The sequence below is a fragment of the Marmota flaviventris genome, chromosome 7, assembly GCF_047511675.1.
Source record: "Marmota flaviventris isolate mMarFla1 chromosome 7, mMarFla1.hap1, whole genome shotgun sequence".
NCBI lineage: Eukaryota > Metazoa > Chordata > Mammalia > Rodentia > Sciuridae > Marmota > Marmota flaviventris.
The window spans coordinates 2,560,767-2,577,697 of record NC_092504.1 but is presented as its reverse complement, the minus strand read 5'-3'; the positions used below and the strand labels follow the sequence as shown (position 1 = coordinate 2,577,697).

General features: G+C 44.7%; 1 protein-coding gene across 7 annotated transcripts in view; it reads right to left on the bottom strand.

Moving 5' to 3' along the window:
* The window catches only part of Fam193a (family with sequence similarity 193 member A), a 148,052-nt gene that overhangs the window by 14,125 nt on the left and 116,996 nt on the right, over positions 1-16,931 (bottom strand). For all 7 annotated transcript variants that reach the window (XR_011707938.1, XM_071614093.1, XM_071614094.1 and 4 more), the window contains 6 exons: positions 15,551-15,749; positions 14,308-14,580; positions 12,320-12,602; positions 11,443-11,626; positions 10,259-10,489; positions 7,559-8,426 (listed from right to left, as the gene is read on the bottom strand). Coding sequence is in view for 6 of the 7 variants with exons in the window: in XM_071614093.1 (XP_071470194.1) it covers positions 7,559-8,426; positions 10,259-10,489; positions 11,443-11,626; positions 12,320-12,602; positions 14,308-14,580; positions 15,551-15,749 (2,038 nt within the window). In the remaining variant the exon portion in view is untranslated. The remainder of the gene's footprint in view (positions 1-7,558; positions 8,427-10,258; positions 10,490-11,442; positions 11,627-12,319; positions 12,603-14,307; positions 14,581-15,550; positions 15,750-16,931) is intronic.

Here is a 16,931-nt window from a genome sequence, read left to right as displayed (position 1 = left end):
TCAGTGAAATCCTGTCTTTAAAGAAAATACAAAATAGGGCTAGGGATGTAGCCCATGGTCAAGAGCCCATGAGCTCAATTTGTGGTCCAAAAAAAAAAGAGAACCAGAATGTCCAACCTTCTCCAACCAGTAGATAAGGGACTTAAGGGAGCTATTGTTTCCAGACCACATCTGATGGCATTATCTCCAATGACCAGGTCACCAAGATCCTTCCTTATCACCAAATAAGTCACCACCACCCAACCACCCCTTGTGATGATGACATCAACACCCATACAGAGAAAGTTTGCTGTTGAGAGATATTTAAAGGGTAATAAACTGATGGGGGTGGTGGCTAAGAAATTGAGGCAAGAACAAGGAGACTTAAAACCCTAGTCCTCACTTTGTCGGGATCATGTTGGCCTCCCAGAGGTGATCTGTTTGGTCTCTCCAGATTTCCTAGTAAACTCTTGCTTGTAACTCTATGCAACTCACATGAGATTCTTTTTTTTTTTTTTTTTTTTTAATTTTTAGTTGTAATTGGACACAACATCTTTATTTTATTTTTATGTGGTGCTGAGGATCAAACTCAGGGCCTCGCATATGCTAGGCGAGCGCTCTACTGCTGAGCCACAATCTCAGCCCCTCACATGAGATTCTTCTGGCAAGATCTCAAGGACCACAGCTGAGAATCCCAGTGACCACTTGGGCTCTGTGGGTATCTCACTCCGGGAAGTGGGTGCAGAGGGAGACTGGGCGGTATGCCTGCTGGGAGTGTTGTCACCACAGTGCTGTCCTGATCAGAAATCATCATCAGGGGCTGGGGATGTGGCTCAAGCGGTAGTGCGCTTGCCTGGCGTGCGTGCGGCCCGGGTTCGATCCTCAGCACCACATACAAAGATGTTGTGTCCGCCGAAAACTAAAAAATAAATATTAAAATTCTCTCTCTCTCTCAAAAAAAAAAAAAATCATCATCAATCTATAACGTCTTGGTGTGAGTAAACTGTGAAGCAATTTTAACTGGATTCAGTATGAGAAAGACTGTTTACAATAACACTACTGTATTAAAAAGCAAGTGTAACTCAAAAATTTTAAATCCAAGAAAGCTGTGTGTTCACTGTCAAGGACAGGCAAGAGTTAACTTCCCCAGAGTTCGGGGAATTCTGGGGCCCCACTAGAGGTGAAGTGCCCAAGGGTACTCAAGGATGTGCTTCACTTACCCAGAGGAGGGGAATGCCCAGCAGAAGGCCTGAGGAGTATTATCACATTTAACTGTGTGCTTAAGCAGAAATAATGGAAACAGGGAAAATAAAAAGCAGAAAGAGAAGGGACAGGAAAGAACAAAGTAGGAAGAATGGAATTAGCTTTCTGGCTGCTATGGAAGCAATGACTGGGTGTTAAAGGATCCCAAATGCCACCATGGTGGGCTATGAGAAGGCATGCAGGGAACCCAGGTGCTCAAGACACAGGGTAGGTATGAAGAACTCTGCCACCAAACCCTGCTGAAGTTTCCTCCTTCAGAGCCAGTGCTGGGCAAGGGGCCTAGTGGGCAGGGTTTGAATCGTGGGAGCAGAGCTTCACCAGTGGATTCAGTACTCCTAGCATGAGTTTGCTCTTGGGGGACTGATCACTCACCTGGAACATGGTTGTTATAAAGAAAGCCATCCCTAATGTTCTTTCTCTTTGGGACTTGCCTGCTTGCTCTACTTTCTATCTTGTGGTGAAGCGACAAAAGGCCCAGTACCTGCTGGATCCTGGAATTCCCAGCTTCAAGAATTGACAGCCAAAACCAACCTTTTTTTTTTTTTTTTTTTAAATGGTATGGGGGATTGAGCCCAGGGGTGCTTTTCCACCGAGTTATAACCCCAAACCCTTTATTTTTTAATTTTGAGATAGGGTCTTGCTAAGTTGCCTAGGTTAGCCTCAAAATTTCGACCCTCCTGCCTCAGCCTCCTGAATAGCTGGTTTTACAAGTATGTGCCACCATGCCCAGCTAATAACCCTCTTTTCTTAATAAAGGATCCTGTCTCAGATGTTCTGATATAGCAATAGAGATAGACCAAGACAAATACACTAGTATAAAACCACAATTTGTCTTAAATACCAAAATTTTAAAAATGAGAATGCAAAGAAAACATATCACATTAAAAAAGAAAAGCAGGTACTAGATACAGAGAATAATTATGATAGTGACAGGGCTGAAACCAATCATATAGTCATATCAATAAATATAACTGGCCTTAATTTATTCACCAAATAAAAGATTTTCTGTTGGGCTCACAATAAAACGCACAGCTCTGCTGCATACAGGAGAATGACTTGAAACCAATGTACTGAGAAAGATCATAACAAAGGGACTAAGACAAAGCTGCCTGTCAGGTAAATGGGAACCAGAAAGAGTGGGGGCAACAACTGCAATCTTTAAGCAGCAGTCAAGTTAAAACCACAAAACACATCTAGAGGAGTACACTTCTTAAAAAGTACAAGCCACTACTGGGCTGGGGCTGGGGCTCAGTGGCAGAGCACTTGCCTTGCACATATGAGGCCCTGGATTCAATCCTCAGCACCACATAAAAATAAATAAATAAAATAAAGGTATTATGTCCATCTACAACTGGGAGAAAAAAAAAAAGTACAAGCTGCTATTTCAGAATATGTAACTGTCAGGAATATGCTCCAATAGCGCAGAACCACCTTCATATAGGAAGCTACATGAGATGCATTAATAGCAAGTATGGAAGACAGGGCACAGGGCAGAAGGCCTACACATTACACAGGTGTACACTGAATTTTACACCATGAGACAGAAAGTGAACTTTTACCTCAAGCTCACGGGGCACATTTTCAAAGCCAACACTAGGTGCGACAATTTGCATCTCAGGTGTGCCCTCAGGCTGACGCTATTATTGAGAGATGGTAAAAACTTTAGGAGGAAGTTAGGTCACTGGGGTGTGCCCTTGAGAGGGACTGGGACATCTGTCTTTTTGCCTCCTGGCTGCCCTGAAGTGAACAGGCCTCCTCTGCAAGGTGCTCCTACTAAGGTGCTCCTCTTAAGGTGCTGCCTCACCACAGGTCCTAGCTGGAGGCTAGCCAACTGAAATCAGGCTGAGCCCAGCTGAGCCAAAATAAACCTTTCCTTTTAAAATGCTGGTCACCTCAGGCACTTTGTTACAACAATGGAGGGCTGATACACTAGCTCACACAGAAAATATCAGTAAATTTCATGAAGCAGAATTATTATGAACACCACCACTCTGATCACAATGCAAAAAACCCAACATGGTTCTCCCTCCTGAAACATAAAAGTTGGCTGCTACACTACAGGTGAAAGGTAAAAAGTTGCATGGAGATCACAGGATTTCTTTCTTTTATTATGGTGCTGGGTACTGAACCCAAGTGGTGCTTTAACAATCAGACACATCCCTACCCCTTTTTTAAAATCAATCAATCAATTAATAAATACCAGGGATTAAACTCAGGGGCACTTAATCACTGAGCCATATCCCCAGCCCTTTAAAAAAATTATTAATTTTTAATAATAAATATAAATTATTAATTACACAAATGGAGCAGACAAAACTTCCCATTTCTCTGGTTGTACCTGACACGTCCCAGTCCTTTTTTTTAAAAATATTTTTTAGTTGTAGATGGACACAATATCTTTTTTTAAAAAATACTTATTTATGTTTTTTTGTTTTAGTTTGTTTTTATGTGATGCCGAGGATCAGGATCGAACCCAGTGCGCCTCATGCATGCTAAGCGAGCACTCTACCACTGAGCCACCAGCCCAGCCCCATGGACATAATATCTTTATTTATTCATTTATTTTTATGTGATGCTGAGGATTAAACCCAGTGCCTCACATGTGTGAGGCAAGCACTCTACTACTGAGATACAACCCAAGAGCCACCTTTTATATATTTTATTTAGAGATAGGGTCTTACCGAGTTGCTCATGGCCTCACTAAGTTGTTGAGGCTGGCTTTAAACTTGCAATTCTCCTGCCTCAGCCTCCTGAGCCTCTGGGATTACAGGCATGTGCCACTGCACTTGCCTTTATCTTTTATTTTGAGGGAGGACCTTACTAAGTTGCTGAGGCTGGCCTCAGACTTGCCATCCTGCTATAACCTCCCCAGTTTCAGGGATCATAGGTATACACCACCATGCCCAGTAGAAATCATAGAATTTCTAAAACTGAAAACTAATGGAAAAATTATAACTATATATACAAAAATAAAAACTACTGGATATATTTGAAGCAACGATTAGAGGAAAATTCCAAAAGCCAATCCACCTTTATCAATAAAAATAGGGGAAATGAAAACTAATTAAATTTCTGAATCAAAAAGTTAGAAATAAGTTTGGGCATGGTGGTGCGAACTGGGAAGCTGAGGGAGGAGGGTTGAAAGTTTTTGGCCAACGTGGGCAAATTAGTGAAATTCTGTCTGAAAATAAAATGGAAAGGGCCAGGATGTGTAGCTTAGTGGTAGAGATACCCTGAATTCAATTAAAAAACAAACAAACAAAATACACCAAGAGAAAGAATAAAGTAAAATGAAAGAGAGTTCATGGAGCAAATAGAATAGAGTTAATGAGGTAGAGAAAAAAGGTAAAACTAATTAACAAGAGTATGATAAACAACAACAACAACAACAACAAATCACTAACTTAGGCCAAACAGGAAGACAGCACAGATAGAGAAAATAAGGAATGATGAGGACAAACAACAATATAAAGTAAGTAATAATTCTAGTTTGTAGACATCTCTGCAAACACATTTAAAAATTAAGGTGAAAAGGAAAACTTACTATGAGAGGGCAGTTCTCCCAAAATTAACTTCAATATATGAAGAAATATGAGAACATTTTCCATGAGGAGAGAAAAAATTACCAAGAAACCACCTCACCAAAAAAATAAGAAAAACAAAACCCACCAGGCCCAAGGGACTACAAAGGAGAATTCTATCAAACATCTAGACATTTTCAATATAGCAGGAATTATTCTACAACAAAGTTTACTAATTCTTTTTTTGAAGCAAGTATAATATTGATACCCAAAGTTGATTTAAGCAGTACACACACACCCCAAAAAAATTAGAAAAAAGGAAATCACTGAGTCCTCTCACGAATTAAAGTAACAGCAAATAGAACTCCGAAATCAAAGAATAAAATTCGCCACCAGTGAGCTTTATTCCAGGAATCTGAGAGCAATGCAACATAAGCAGATTTAGTAGAAATACACAGCACATGAATAGGCCTCAGAAGAAAAGTCATGATTATCTTCAGGGACTCTAGAATACCACTGATAAAACTCAACACCCATTCCTCACAAACACATGCAAGCAATGGAGGAGGCATTGGATATTTTCCCAACATGATAAAATATATAAACCTTAGTCCTAGGGCCAGTAACATTCATGTGGAAACTCTACAATCAGGAAAAGTGCAGCTAAACACAAGAAAGCATATAAAGAAAGATTGGAAAAGGAGAAGAAGAGCTTTCTTGACCCAGATACACAACACACCTGGAAACCCCCAGAAAGCCAGCAATAATACCCAAATTGTGAAACAGGTGGCTGAAGTAGAGGATGTGGCGTTAACAGAGTCGACAGCTGTCACACACACCATAACCAGCTGGGCAGCACTCTCCAGCAGAGATCTGATTCTAGCCACATTAAAGAAATCAAAAAGAAACAGATGAAATTAATTTTAGTAATTATTTAATAAAATAATTACCAAAATTAATTAAAATTAAAGGAGAGAAGAGCCCACGCAACATTTATAATACACAAAGCCTCTAACACACTCATTCAATGCAATACTGGCACAGAGCTAAACAGGCAGAGAACAGCAAGTGCAGAAACAGAGCCCAGTATACACAGAAACTGCTGGAGTCTCGAGTGCAGTACTAACTTCTCAGTAACTGGTGATGAGACAAGTGGTTCACTAACAATTTGGAAAAAGGTAAAACAGTTCCATCCTCACACCATACACAAGATCTAAATGGGCCTGGGGATGTGGGGAGGAACCACTCAATCACTAGCAGGAAACATGGGTACATTTTTCTTTAACCCTGGATTAGGGTATGACTTTCTACCAGTCATTCAAACTCCAAAGGCAATTAAAGATTAATAATAATGCTGACTATGTAAGAGCGAAAAAGGAAATTTCCATATGGCTGAAAAACATTAAGAAAGTCAGAAGACAACATATGAATTTGGAGAAAACATCTGTAGCATATTCCCTAGTTAAAAGGACAATATCCCTAATACATAAAGAATTCTTAAAAACAGAATAAACAAGGCAAGCACAGTGGTGCACACCTGTAATCCCCGCTATTCTGAAGTCTGAGGCAGGAGGATCCCAAGATCAAGGCCAGCCTGGGCAATTTTGCAAGATCCTGTCTCAATATTTTAAAAAAGAAGTTGGAGATGTAGTTCAGTGCTTGCCTAGCATGACTGAGGTCCTGGATTCAATCCCTAGTGTCACAAGCAAAATGAAACAAAAGCCTGGCCAGGAGTGGTGGCACACTACTGGACCTACAGGAGATGCTGCTCAGAGGACAGCTTTTGCACAGCATGAGCAACACCCAGGATTCCATCACCAGTACCACCAAAAATAAATAAGTAAATAACTCATACTCTGTTGGCCAGATTGTGGCAAATTTACTCAGATGCTGCTGGGTAGGACTGACTGGAGGTTTGGGGTAGAACTTGGAGGTGACTTAGCAAAACTACCTACGCACTTACCTTTTGATCCAGCAGTATCTCTCCCCAAGAAATTACTGTGAAGACATACTTCCAAACAACTTGAAAGCAGACACACACAACAGTGTTCACTGTAGCACTGTTTATAATTTCAAAGTACTGGCAGCAACCTTAATTGCTGCACATAGGGCAACAGTTGAATAAAGTGCAGACATTTAAAATATAAATATTATGCAGCTGTAAGAATGAGGAAAATCTCTAGGAACTGATTTGGAATGTTTCTCAGAATACATTAAAATTTATAAAAAAGGAGAAAAAGCAAAAGCAGGTGAAGTCTACAGTTTTCACAATGGCAAGAGCAGGCAATTCTGCAAGTTCTTCATGTGTGTTCTAGGGCTGGGCGAATCAGTAGGTGTGCGGTGGACAGTGGGACTTGGGCTCTCACCTCAGAGGGGCTGCTACCAACACAGCAAGGGCAAAGGCAAAAGAGCACCCCTGGACTCCCAGTTCATAGCACAGACCCTAGCTTATTGGTCGCACAGGGGAAACATCAACCTGACTATGGAAAGGTCCCCCATATGCAGATCCAACCACCACACATCAAAAATATTCAGAAAAAATCTGCATACTCTTAATAGCTTTTTGATAAGTCTAAAAGTGTTTCAAAATAACAAAAATATGATAGCCATGACTATGGGACCCTCACTGTTGGTGAAAAAGTCACAAAAGGCACATAGTCAAGGACAGGCAAGAGCATCCCACCCACCAGGGTGACTATCACAGAGGCGAGGCCAAGTGCCTGCCTCACAAAGAACTGTCTCACAAAGAACAGTAACCACCCACAGGCTAGAAACACTCCCCGTTTTGTATTTACCAATTGAACTGCTGGCTCGCTCTCCTTTCTTCTTCTTACTTTTCTTGTTCTTGCCCTTTGGCTGGGGAGAATCTGCCAGTATAAGCCGCCCGTTCTGCTGATGTTGGCTGGGAGATGGGGGCTCCTGGAGGGCTGGGCTTGACTTCTCCTCCTTGATGTGGTTTAGCTGCTTTTTGTTATTGTTATTACTATTAACTTTTCTCTCTTCTCTTTTCTGCTCTGAGAGGGAAGTGAGTTCAACCACTTTAGCCTTTGCCTCAGTCTGGGCCCGGGGCTTGGGCTGACCCTCTGTGGCTTTGGGGGGCTCTGTGGGCTTCCTTGCTGGCTCGCTACTGGCCTTACTGGTCTGCTTTAGCTTCTGTTTCCCATTTCCCTCTTTATGGTGATGCATCATGTCCAAGAAAAAAGCTAATGGCTCATGCTGCTTCCCATTGACCTCCCTAGGGAGGAGGAGTTTGGAGTCTGTGGCCTCAACAGGGTCTGCAGCATCCCCATCAGCTCCCAGCCCTGGCCTGGGCTCTGAGTGGTTCACATGTGTTGAAGGGGAGAGAGACGAGGTTTCTGGTTCTTCGGATTGCTCTACTGAGCCATTGTGAATATTTTCAGAGTTAGGGACAGACTCTGTCACTGCCTGGAAGTTTCTAGCAAGCATGTCCAGTTTGGGACAGTCTTTACTTGGCCTCTCCTTCTTCTTCTTCTTTACAGTTCTTAGCTTCTGAAGCTCTTGAAGCCGCTGAAATTCTTCCTTGAAATGATGCTCCTCCTCCTCTTCTTCCTCCTCCTCCTCCTCCCGCCGCCTCTGCTCCTCCTGGTGGTGCAGATGCTCCCGTGCCCTGGCCTCAGCTTCCAGGCGTGCCTTCTCCTCCAGCTATTGATGCAAAAGAAAAGAAACAGGTGGCTTAAGACCATTGTAAGAATCTAAAAACTGATGATAAGTACAGAAAACTGAAGAGTTTAAGAAATGAATCACATAATGGAACATAAACTTTGGAAGAGGCAATAAGAAGTCAGAAACTTAAAATACCTAATTCCAATCATTTTGCCCTAAGGAATGGTTAGATTTTATGTATCTACCAAGGAATATGCTTACTTTTACAGGAGGAGTATGGGGTTGGGGTGGGCTAACATAAGCTGCTTTATAGCCTCTGGCTGAGTCTGGGAGACTGGCTGCTCCTTGCATGTGCTGCCCAGCCAGAGGGTGGTGAAGCTTGGTACACGGAGGGTCAACAGCAGTGACTGTCTGCCATGCAGACTGGGCTCTCAACAAGCTCCTCTGCCTGTGGGTGCTGATGCTGATCCATTCATCAGCATCAACCGGACAGTGCAAAAAGTGCCAAAAAACTAGAAGCTTTTTCCCACACTGGCAGATAAACCAAAGTACCAATATATTTTTATGAGTGTGAAAGAACAAATGGCTTTCAGAAATATTCAATGTTACATGGCAAATAAGGCATCAGTTTTGCTCTGCAACTGGAGAGGAAATTAACCAATATGAGCATGATGCAGATCTGGATCCAGGCTGCCTGTGAGGTCCGAGACAGGAGCCTGGGGTGGAGAGAATACCTACAAAGCACTGCGAGGTCTCCAAGGCCACTGACCACTCTGGATAGAGAACCTACCTTGCTGTCCCTGAGTAGGCTCAGCAAATTTAGATCTTCTGAGCCCAGCCCAGCACAGGCCCCCCAAGTCCCTGATTAGCCCTCAAAGTCAGGTGGTCCTCCTTTTCAGGACTGTGTGGCTTATCTGCCTACTGAAAAATCACCTCAGAATCATGCATAATGAGGCTAAAAGCGGCAACACAGCCCAACTTCTGGTCCATGATGCCATTGTTCTCATGTCTTTGACCACCCTGAAGGCAGGAACCTTGCTCTGCTTCCCAAGTCAACTGTCCTACTGCCGGAACCTTCATTCATAGATTCCCCTCTATGCAGCCAACATCTGCCTGCTTGTGTCTGGCTCTTGGAACCAGATGTTGTTCAGGAGTCGAAACAAGGAGGCTTTTTGGAATTGCTCTGGTACATGGGCTCCTTAGACCTTCTAAGAGAATTTTTATGTCACGGAAGGGGTTGGTAAATAATAGATTCATTCCCATAGCCTCTGAATGCTCTGTTTGCCTGACAGGCTACATGCCAGTCTATTCACAGCCCTATCACTGGATAAGCAGACATCCGTTTCTTGTGACACCACATGCCCTCTGGTGAGGGTTGCTCTTCTTTCCTCTTTGTCAGCCAGGGCTTTCCACCAACCTGGTCGCCTCACTCTTACCCTCTTTATGTCAAGGCCATGTTGTGGCCCAAATCTGGAATGCACAGTGGGTAGGACCTGTGTCTGGAAGGTAAGAGTCCCCCATCATATCTCAAAGGCACTTCATGCACCTACAGGGGTCTTCTTTATTCTCCACCCCAGAGAGACCCTTCTTGTCTAACTCCTTGGAAAAGAAGATGCCCACAGTGCTGCAGGGTCTGCTGCTATCCCATGGAGGCTAGCACAGGACCCAAAGGCTTATATGAGTTCTACTACAAACCCATGACACAAAAAGGAAGTGGTTTCCGGAAAACACACACAAAGTAAGATTTTAACCATCGCTCAGTCCAGGTCACTGGAGAAAGACGGGCTCTCAAGCCAAAGGGCTGGGGCGTCAATAAGCTCCCAGCCTGGCCCTCCTGGGCGCAGCACTCTTGTACCCAGAGACGCACTTGCCTTTCTCTGCTTATGCCTTGCACGCTTGGCTGCCCGAGTACTGCTTACTGGCTTGGTCTCTGAGCTGTTTATAAACTGTAACAAATCCTCTACCCTTCGATGGTCAACAACACTTTCTCGTTCCGAGATCTGATCCATTTTTTTAGGTTGCTCTTCTTTCCTCTTGGTCAGCCGCAAACGAAGCTTTTCCCGCATTTCTGCATAATTTCTACTTGTTGGAGCAGCGGGAGGCTAGGACACATAACGGCACAATCACATTAAGCCACAGTTCCAATTTAACAAATCTCAAAACATCTCCAAAAATAACCTCTTCTTAAAAAAATTACTTAACTAGTGCATGCTCTTGTGAAAAACAAGGAAATAAGATGGCAGAAGAACCAAGTATCACTAACCTAAAAATTATTTTTGGCACCTTCTCCTCAAGTTTTATATGTTTGTGAAAATCTGGTAAAATACACACACAATTTTTTTAAACCAAAAAGAAACAATTACACATACTGATTAATCTGTTTTTTTATTTAGTACAATGTGTCTACCCTTTCATATCAATAAATCTGTCTGCAGTATCTTTCCATCTGCTTGCAGGTTTCTTTCCCAGGGCTGAAAAAGGAAAAACATTGCTCCCTGGTCCTTCTGCCAAGCCTCTTATTGTTAAAAGTAATTATGCACACATTTTAGGAAATTCAGACAGAACTAAAGCAGAAAACTACTACTACATGCACCTGCATTTTCTACAGCCCATCCTGTAAGAAGCAGGGCTAGTATTTGCTGGTAGGAACAATATTATTGGCCTGAAAAATGTCCAAGCAAGCAGGTGTATCAACACCCTTAGTGTCATTTGTTCCATGAGAGGACTTGACTGTGCACACAGCACAATTCTCCTATGTGCACTTGTAGCTTGGTGAGCAATTCCCCACTGATTGTAGTCAAGGATCTCCCCCTACTTCACTGACTACTTAAAAAAAAAATCACAAATATAAAAATGCAGTGATAAAACCTCGTTTCTTTAAAATTTTACAACATGGCAGTGGAAGTGCTGCTTCAGGCTTGGTTTTAACTGCTATAGTTATAGCTCTGCACACAGCACGACCATGCTCCAGGTTCAACCTAGCGTGGCAGTCCTACAGAAGAGTCTTCAGGCCATGCCATTCTCATGTCAGCACATGCTGACTGTGCACACTCACCCCGCCGTGTCCGAAGAACTCACAGTAGCAGCAGTCACAGTACTTGCCCTCCTTTTGATTGGTTGATGTTGAGGTGCTGGAGCTATGCTCAGAGCAGCTGTCCTCCTCTGCACTCTCGTCCCCATCATCCTGCTGTGGGTCATAGACACCGTTCTCGCAGCGGTGCCCTTCACAGTCAGGGTCACTGCAGAAATGCACACAGCTTATTAGCCAGCAGCTCACCCTGGAGGCACTGACTCAGCACTGCTCCTCAAGACCCCCTGCTGCTCTGCCCATTTCAGACAGAGGCAGTGGAGAGCAGTCACTGCCACACACAGTCAGCAAAGACAGTGCGGCCACAGGACCTGGTTGTCCAGGCAGTAGGCACAGCATGCAGCTGTCATTCGTGGTGCTAGTAAGGTGCCCCTGAACAACTCCTTCTACTATCCTGACTGTTGCTGCTACCACTGCTTCCTCACTAGGGGGTGTGGGGGGCTTCAAACAGGCTAATTTGAAGGTAACAGACATGGTCTTTTATTAAAAACAAAAAACAAAACAAAAAAAACCTCTGTGGAGTATGGTCTCTGCTGCACTATAAATGCTGTACAAGTTCTTCTGATTCTATCCAGGTAACAAATACGCCTTAAAAACAAACGAGTATTACACCCATGATGTTACCAGTAGCCAGAGGTCCACAGCAGCTAGGACCTCTATTCTTCCCTCTGAAAAACTAGAGGCTGAGATGGGAGCCCCCTCTCTGTGGCCTTTACTGGGGAGGTCCCCCTGCACTCCATTTGCATTTTATGGGACTTATCAACAATGAGGCCCCAGGGCACAGCATCCTGTCTCCAAAGTGCCCTCAGTCCTCCCCACTGGGGCCTGGGAATCCGCAGCTCACCTGCAGACACTGGGAGGGGCGCTGACGGAGCCATCTGTGGTGGTGGGCGGGGGTGCCATGGGGGCAGGGCAGAAGGTCTTACGCGTGTCCACAAACCCAGGAGCTGTGGTTGCAGTTTTGGGGAATGATGGGGCTGCAAGATTTGCAAGGTGAGGTGTGGAGGCTGGGGAGAGCGAGGCAGGAGAGAGGGCTGGAAGCGGGGCCAGGCCTGTGGGGCTGTTCCTCGGGGCAGCAGGTGCTGAGTGTCTGTGGTCCTCCTTGTTGAGGCCATGAAAGACATCACCTGCACACAGAGAGGCGAGAGAGGCTGCCGAGGGCTGAGGAAACACAGATTGTTCGTGTTTCCTACAATTACATTTCCTTCATCAATGCTTTATTGTAAAAATGTTCAGACCTAGAGAAAATTTGAAGGAATAGTACAAAGAATACCTGTTCATCCTTTATCATATTTACTTTATTTCTCCATATACACACCTGTTTTTGGCCTGAACTCTGGAGTACATAGTACCTGGCCTCATGCCTAACTGCAGGCTCCTAGGTCCCCAGTGGGCCTGTTGCCAGCCACAGACATCCAGCGCCAGCACAGAGCTGCCACCCAATGTGCACCCAGTCTGTGCTCAGGCTTCCAACACCCCAGGACCTTCAGCCCCAATGCCCCCTTGCCCCCCAGAACCTTATGAACTTCTTTCCTTTTACAACATGGGAATTTTTTTTTTAAGTTGTAGATGGGCGCATTTATTTATTTTTATGTGGTGCTGAGGATTGAACCCAGTGCCTCATATGTGCAAGGCAAGCACCCCACCACTGAGCTACAATCCCAGCCCCACAACATAGGCATCTTTGAGAGGCCATGACAATCTGAATCGTCTTGTCTTGTTAGAGTCAAGTGAAATGGTCTGGGCATGAATCTTGCAAAATGAACTGGTTCCTCAATGTTTTCACAGCAACAGGAAGCACCCAAGGTCTACGGCTCTGCACCTGTCAAGCAGGGCTGACAGCTTCCTTCAGAAGGATCCCCTATTCCTGGCTGTAATGGGTCAATCCCTGGGGGTGCTCCTTTTGGAAAGTAGAAATGTTGTATTCCCCGAACTGGCATTCCTCATTTCAATATCCCCTGAACGCTGACTTCAATCAGCTGCTACGCTACTGGCTTCAGAGTGGTGACTTTCTGCTTCTATCCTTCGTACACACTGAATGGTAATGTGCTTCTGTTAAAAAAGCATTTTCCCTCTAAATGACTGGCTCTACCATCCCTATGGAGGCCTTTCTCTGCATGCTAGAATCCAACACACCTTTCCTCTGCCTCCCTTTAAAAAAAAAAAATTTTTTTTTTTTTTAAGATGTCGATGGACCTTTATTTTATTCATGTATTTATATGCGGTGCTCAGAATCAAACCCAATGCCTTACACATGCTAAGCAAGCGCTCTACCATTGAGCCAAAACTCCAGCCCCGTGCCTCCCACTTTTAATAAGCTGGTCTATTGTTATTGTTTTAATGATCACACTGTCTCAACTTTCGCTGATGAGGCCCTCTCAAGTCAGCTCCTGTGTCCCTTTGACATTTGCCCAGGGTCTCTGGTAACTTCCTGGCTTTCAGGCCCCTTTTTACTGATGGCAAGTGGATTTATCTGAGTAACAGGAGGCTGGGTGACAGGCAGCCCTGTCAATTTGCACCTGTTCTCTTCTGCTTGGCATTTTCCTAAAGCAGCTTCCAAGGAATCTATCACACACTCAGAAAGCAATGACCTCTTCCCATCATGAACAGTAAGTGTTGAGAAAGGAGGTAAGATACAGTGCAGAGAAGCCCAGGGCATTCAGAGTGACAGCTGAAATTCCAATCAAAACCTGAGGTCAGAGCTTTGTGCACGAACATTTTTGTGTGTTCATTACATCTGTGCCTCTGGCTAAGCCATGTAAAAGACAATGCGCAGATGGAAGAAGCAAATAAGTCAAGTGGCTCTGGGTCCCAAGGGCTATGGGGCCTTACCTATCGATGGGGGTCTCTTGGACGACACCTTGAACTGGCTGTTGCTTGACTGCACCGTGGTGGCTGTGCAGGACACAGAGGATGTGGCGGAGGAGGTGGCCATGACAACTTTGTTTGCTTCCATAAAAGCATCTTGGAAATTGTACAAACATTTCTTTTTTGCAGCACTTTTTTTCTCTTTACTATCCGAAACTGCAGGTGCCTCGTTGCTAGATGGAGGTGGAAGGGTTCCAGGGCTTGCTTCTGAGAGTGCTGGCCCTAATATGTCACTTCCTTCAGAGAAGAATGGGAAAATTAAAGCTTCTAAGAGAAACAGCATCTTAGTGAAACCCTAACGGGCATGCTGAGGACTGAGCACTTGAGACTGGGGCTGCCACTGAAGTCATGACTCCTTTGGGGTGATGCTAGTCAACCAGCCTTTATTCTAGGGAAAAAAATTTTATTGAGCACCTATTATGTGCCAATTCCTGTGCTAGGTGCTTTTCAAAGTTAATGTCTTAAAACTACTTTCTGAGGTTGGTATTGTTATTCTTATTCTAAAGATGAAGAAACTGAGGCTCATAGAGGCTAAGCAACTTGCCCAAGGTCACACAGCTAGAGATCCTTTCCAAGCACAGATCGGGATGTCAAGTCTAGCTTCTGTTCTGAGCACATGCAGGGCAGGGTGTGGGCTACCAGGAGCTCTAGCCACAGGAAGACAGAGAGGAGGCATAGGTACCAGCCCCTCATTAGGAGCCCCTGACCCTGAAACTGAAACAACAGCCGAGCTCAGTAGCTGAGGCAGCTGGGAGGAAGGAGCTTTGGAGGGGAGAGATCCCATATAGGGTCAATACAGAAACCAGAGAAAAGGAACGCAAGCATTCGAGCAGACCATGGCCCTGTCCTCTTGCCCCTGTGCTCTGGACTGAGGTCTGGCTGTCTCCACTGCTCAAGAACTAAAGGCTAGGTAAAAGCCTTGGAGACCAAACCCTGCAAAGCATGATGCCACACCATCGCAGCCCACTGTGCTGATGACCAGTCACGGAGCCAGAGCCTTGCTCGGTTCAGCCAATGCAATGGCTGACTGGTGGCAAATGTGAAAGAATGGAACGGGATGATAGGCCTCCGGCCTCTGCTGGAGACAGAGGGAGAGGTAGCAGCCACATGGCTATACCTGGGCATCCAGGGAGATTGCAACAAAGATGGTCATCTACTCGGCTTGGGTTATTTTAAAACCTTAAGAAAGTTTTAACAAATTCCTTACCAGAAATTGTATCTGGCAAGAAAGTGCCAGGATTCCAGTTCTTATCATTCATCACTTCTGATCCCCAAAGACTTATAAATTTAGAACTATTCCACTCTGGAGTATTCCCAAAACAGCTCGGATAAATATGGTCTTGAAGAGATGCATTGAATACCTGATGCTTATTTGTGTGATTCTGAACAGGTGCTGGTGGTAAAGCCTACAAAAAAAAATTTTCTAATCACATATCAAAATTAATATTCTGTTTTCCGAAGTAATTAAACTACAAACAGACAAAGTGTGACTGAAGCTTGGCAGGATATGCTCCCTGCAAGTTGGTGCCCACGGGGGGTGCACGTCTCACAAAGCACTTGGTGGCTCATTTATAAGACTGCATGTGTACGTCAAACTGCAACCAGAGGGACAGTTTTAAAAGCAACTGATGCCGTTAGACAACTCAGTAACTTCTAACATTCCTACCTACCCATGACTTACGTGTGATTCATCTGTGTAAGATCTGTTCTAAGGCTTATCCTCATAATGGCATTTTAATAATCATTTCTAACAAGTCAGCTTTGGAGTCATGGATAAGAATGGTAAACCCTCATGCTGCTCTCTTACACCCGGACAAAGCACAGCATACATGGGAAGAGATGGAGGGATCTGTGCTGTGCTCTTGAGGAGCCGACCTGGCAGTGAGCCTCCAGAGCCTGGTGGTGCAGACCTTGTTGAAGGTACCAGGGGAAGGTGGCTAGGGTCTAGCCAGCATCCACATCCTTAACTAAGTGCCAAGTCATCTGGCAGCTCCTGGCACACACCAGGTGTCCTGGGCCCTTCCTATCCCTGGTCCATGCCTAGGCCCCAGGCCCATCTGTCCACCTCTTGGGGTTTTATAGTGGTTGAGCCTCCACTTCTGCACTTGGCTCCCTGCAGTCCTCCTCTCAGCAGCCAGTCATCTTTTTGGAATTCCCTGCTTGGAAAGTTGAGGTAGATTCCTGCTGCTTTTAACACAAAACCCAAAGTCCTTACCTTGGCCCTGTGGGACCCTAGGGAACTTAACCTGCCTCCCTTTGTCCTCCTCACCAATCCCCTTGACGCACAGGCCTTCCCTCCCCTGGTATCTGCTCAGGCCATGTCCATGTTCTGGGATGTCCGCATCTCAGTTCTCACCTCTCTCACTTACGCCTTGGCCCAGACATTAATTTCCCAGAGAAGCTGACATTGCTGTCTCTGCTCTCACTAAGAAGACCCGACACTCAGGAACAGTAGAGTGTCCTGCTACACTCATGGAGAACCATGACCTTCCTTTCTCACCACAGCTGTAACATAGGACTGACTTATAGCTTGCTGAGTTTATGTCTGCCATCCCCCAAGTTATGCATGCTCCATAAGGAACAGGCAA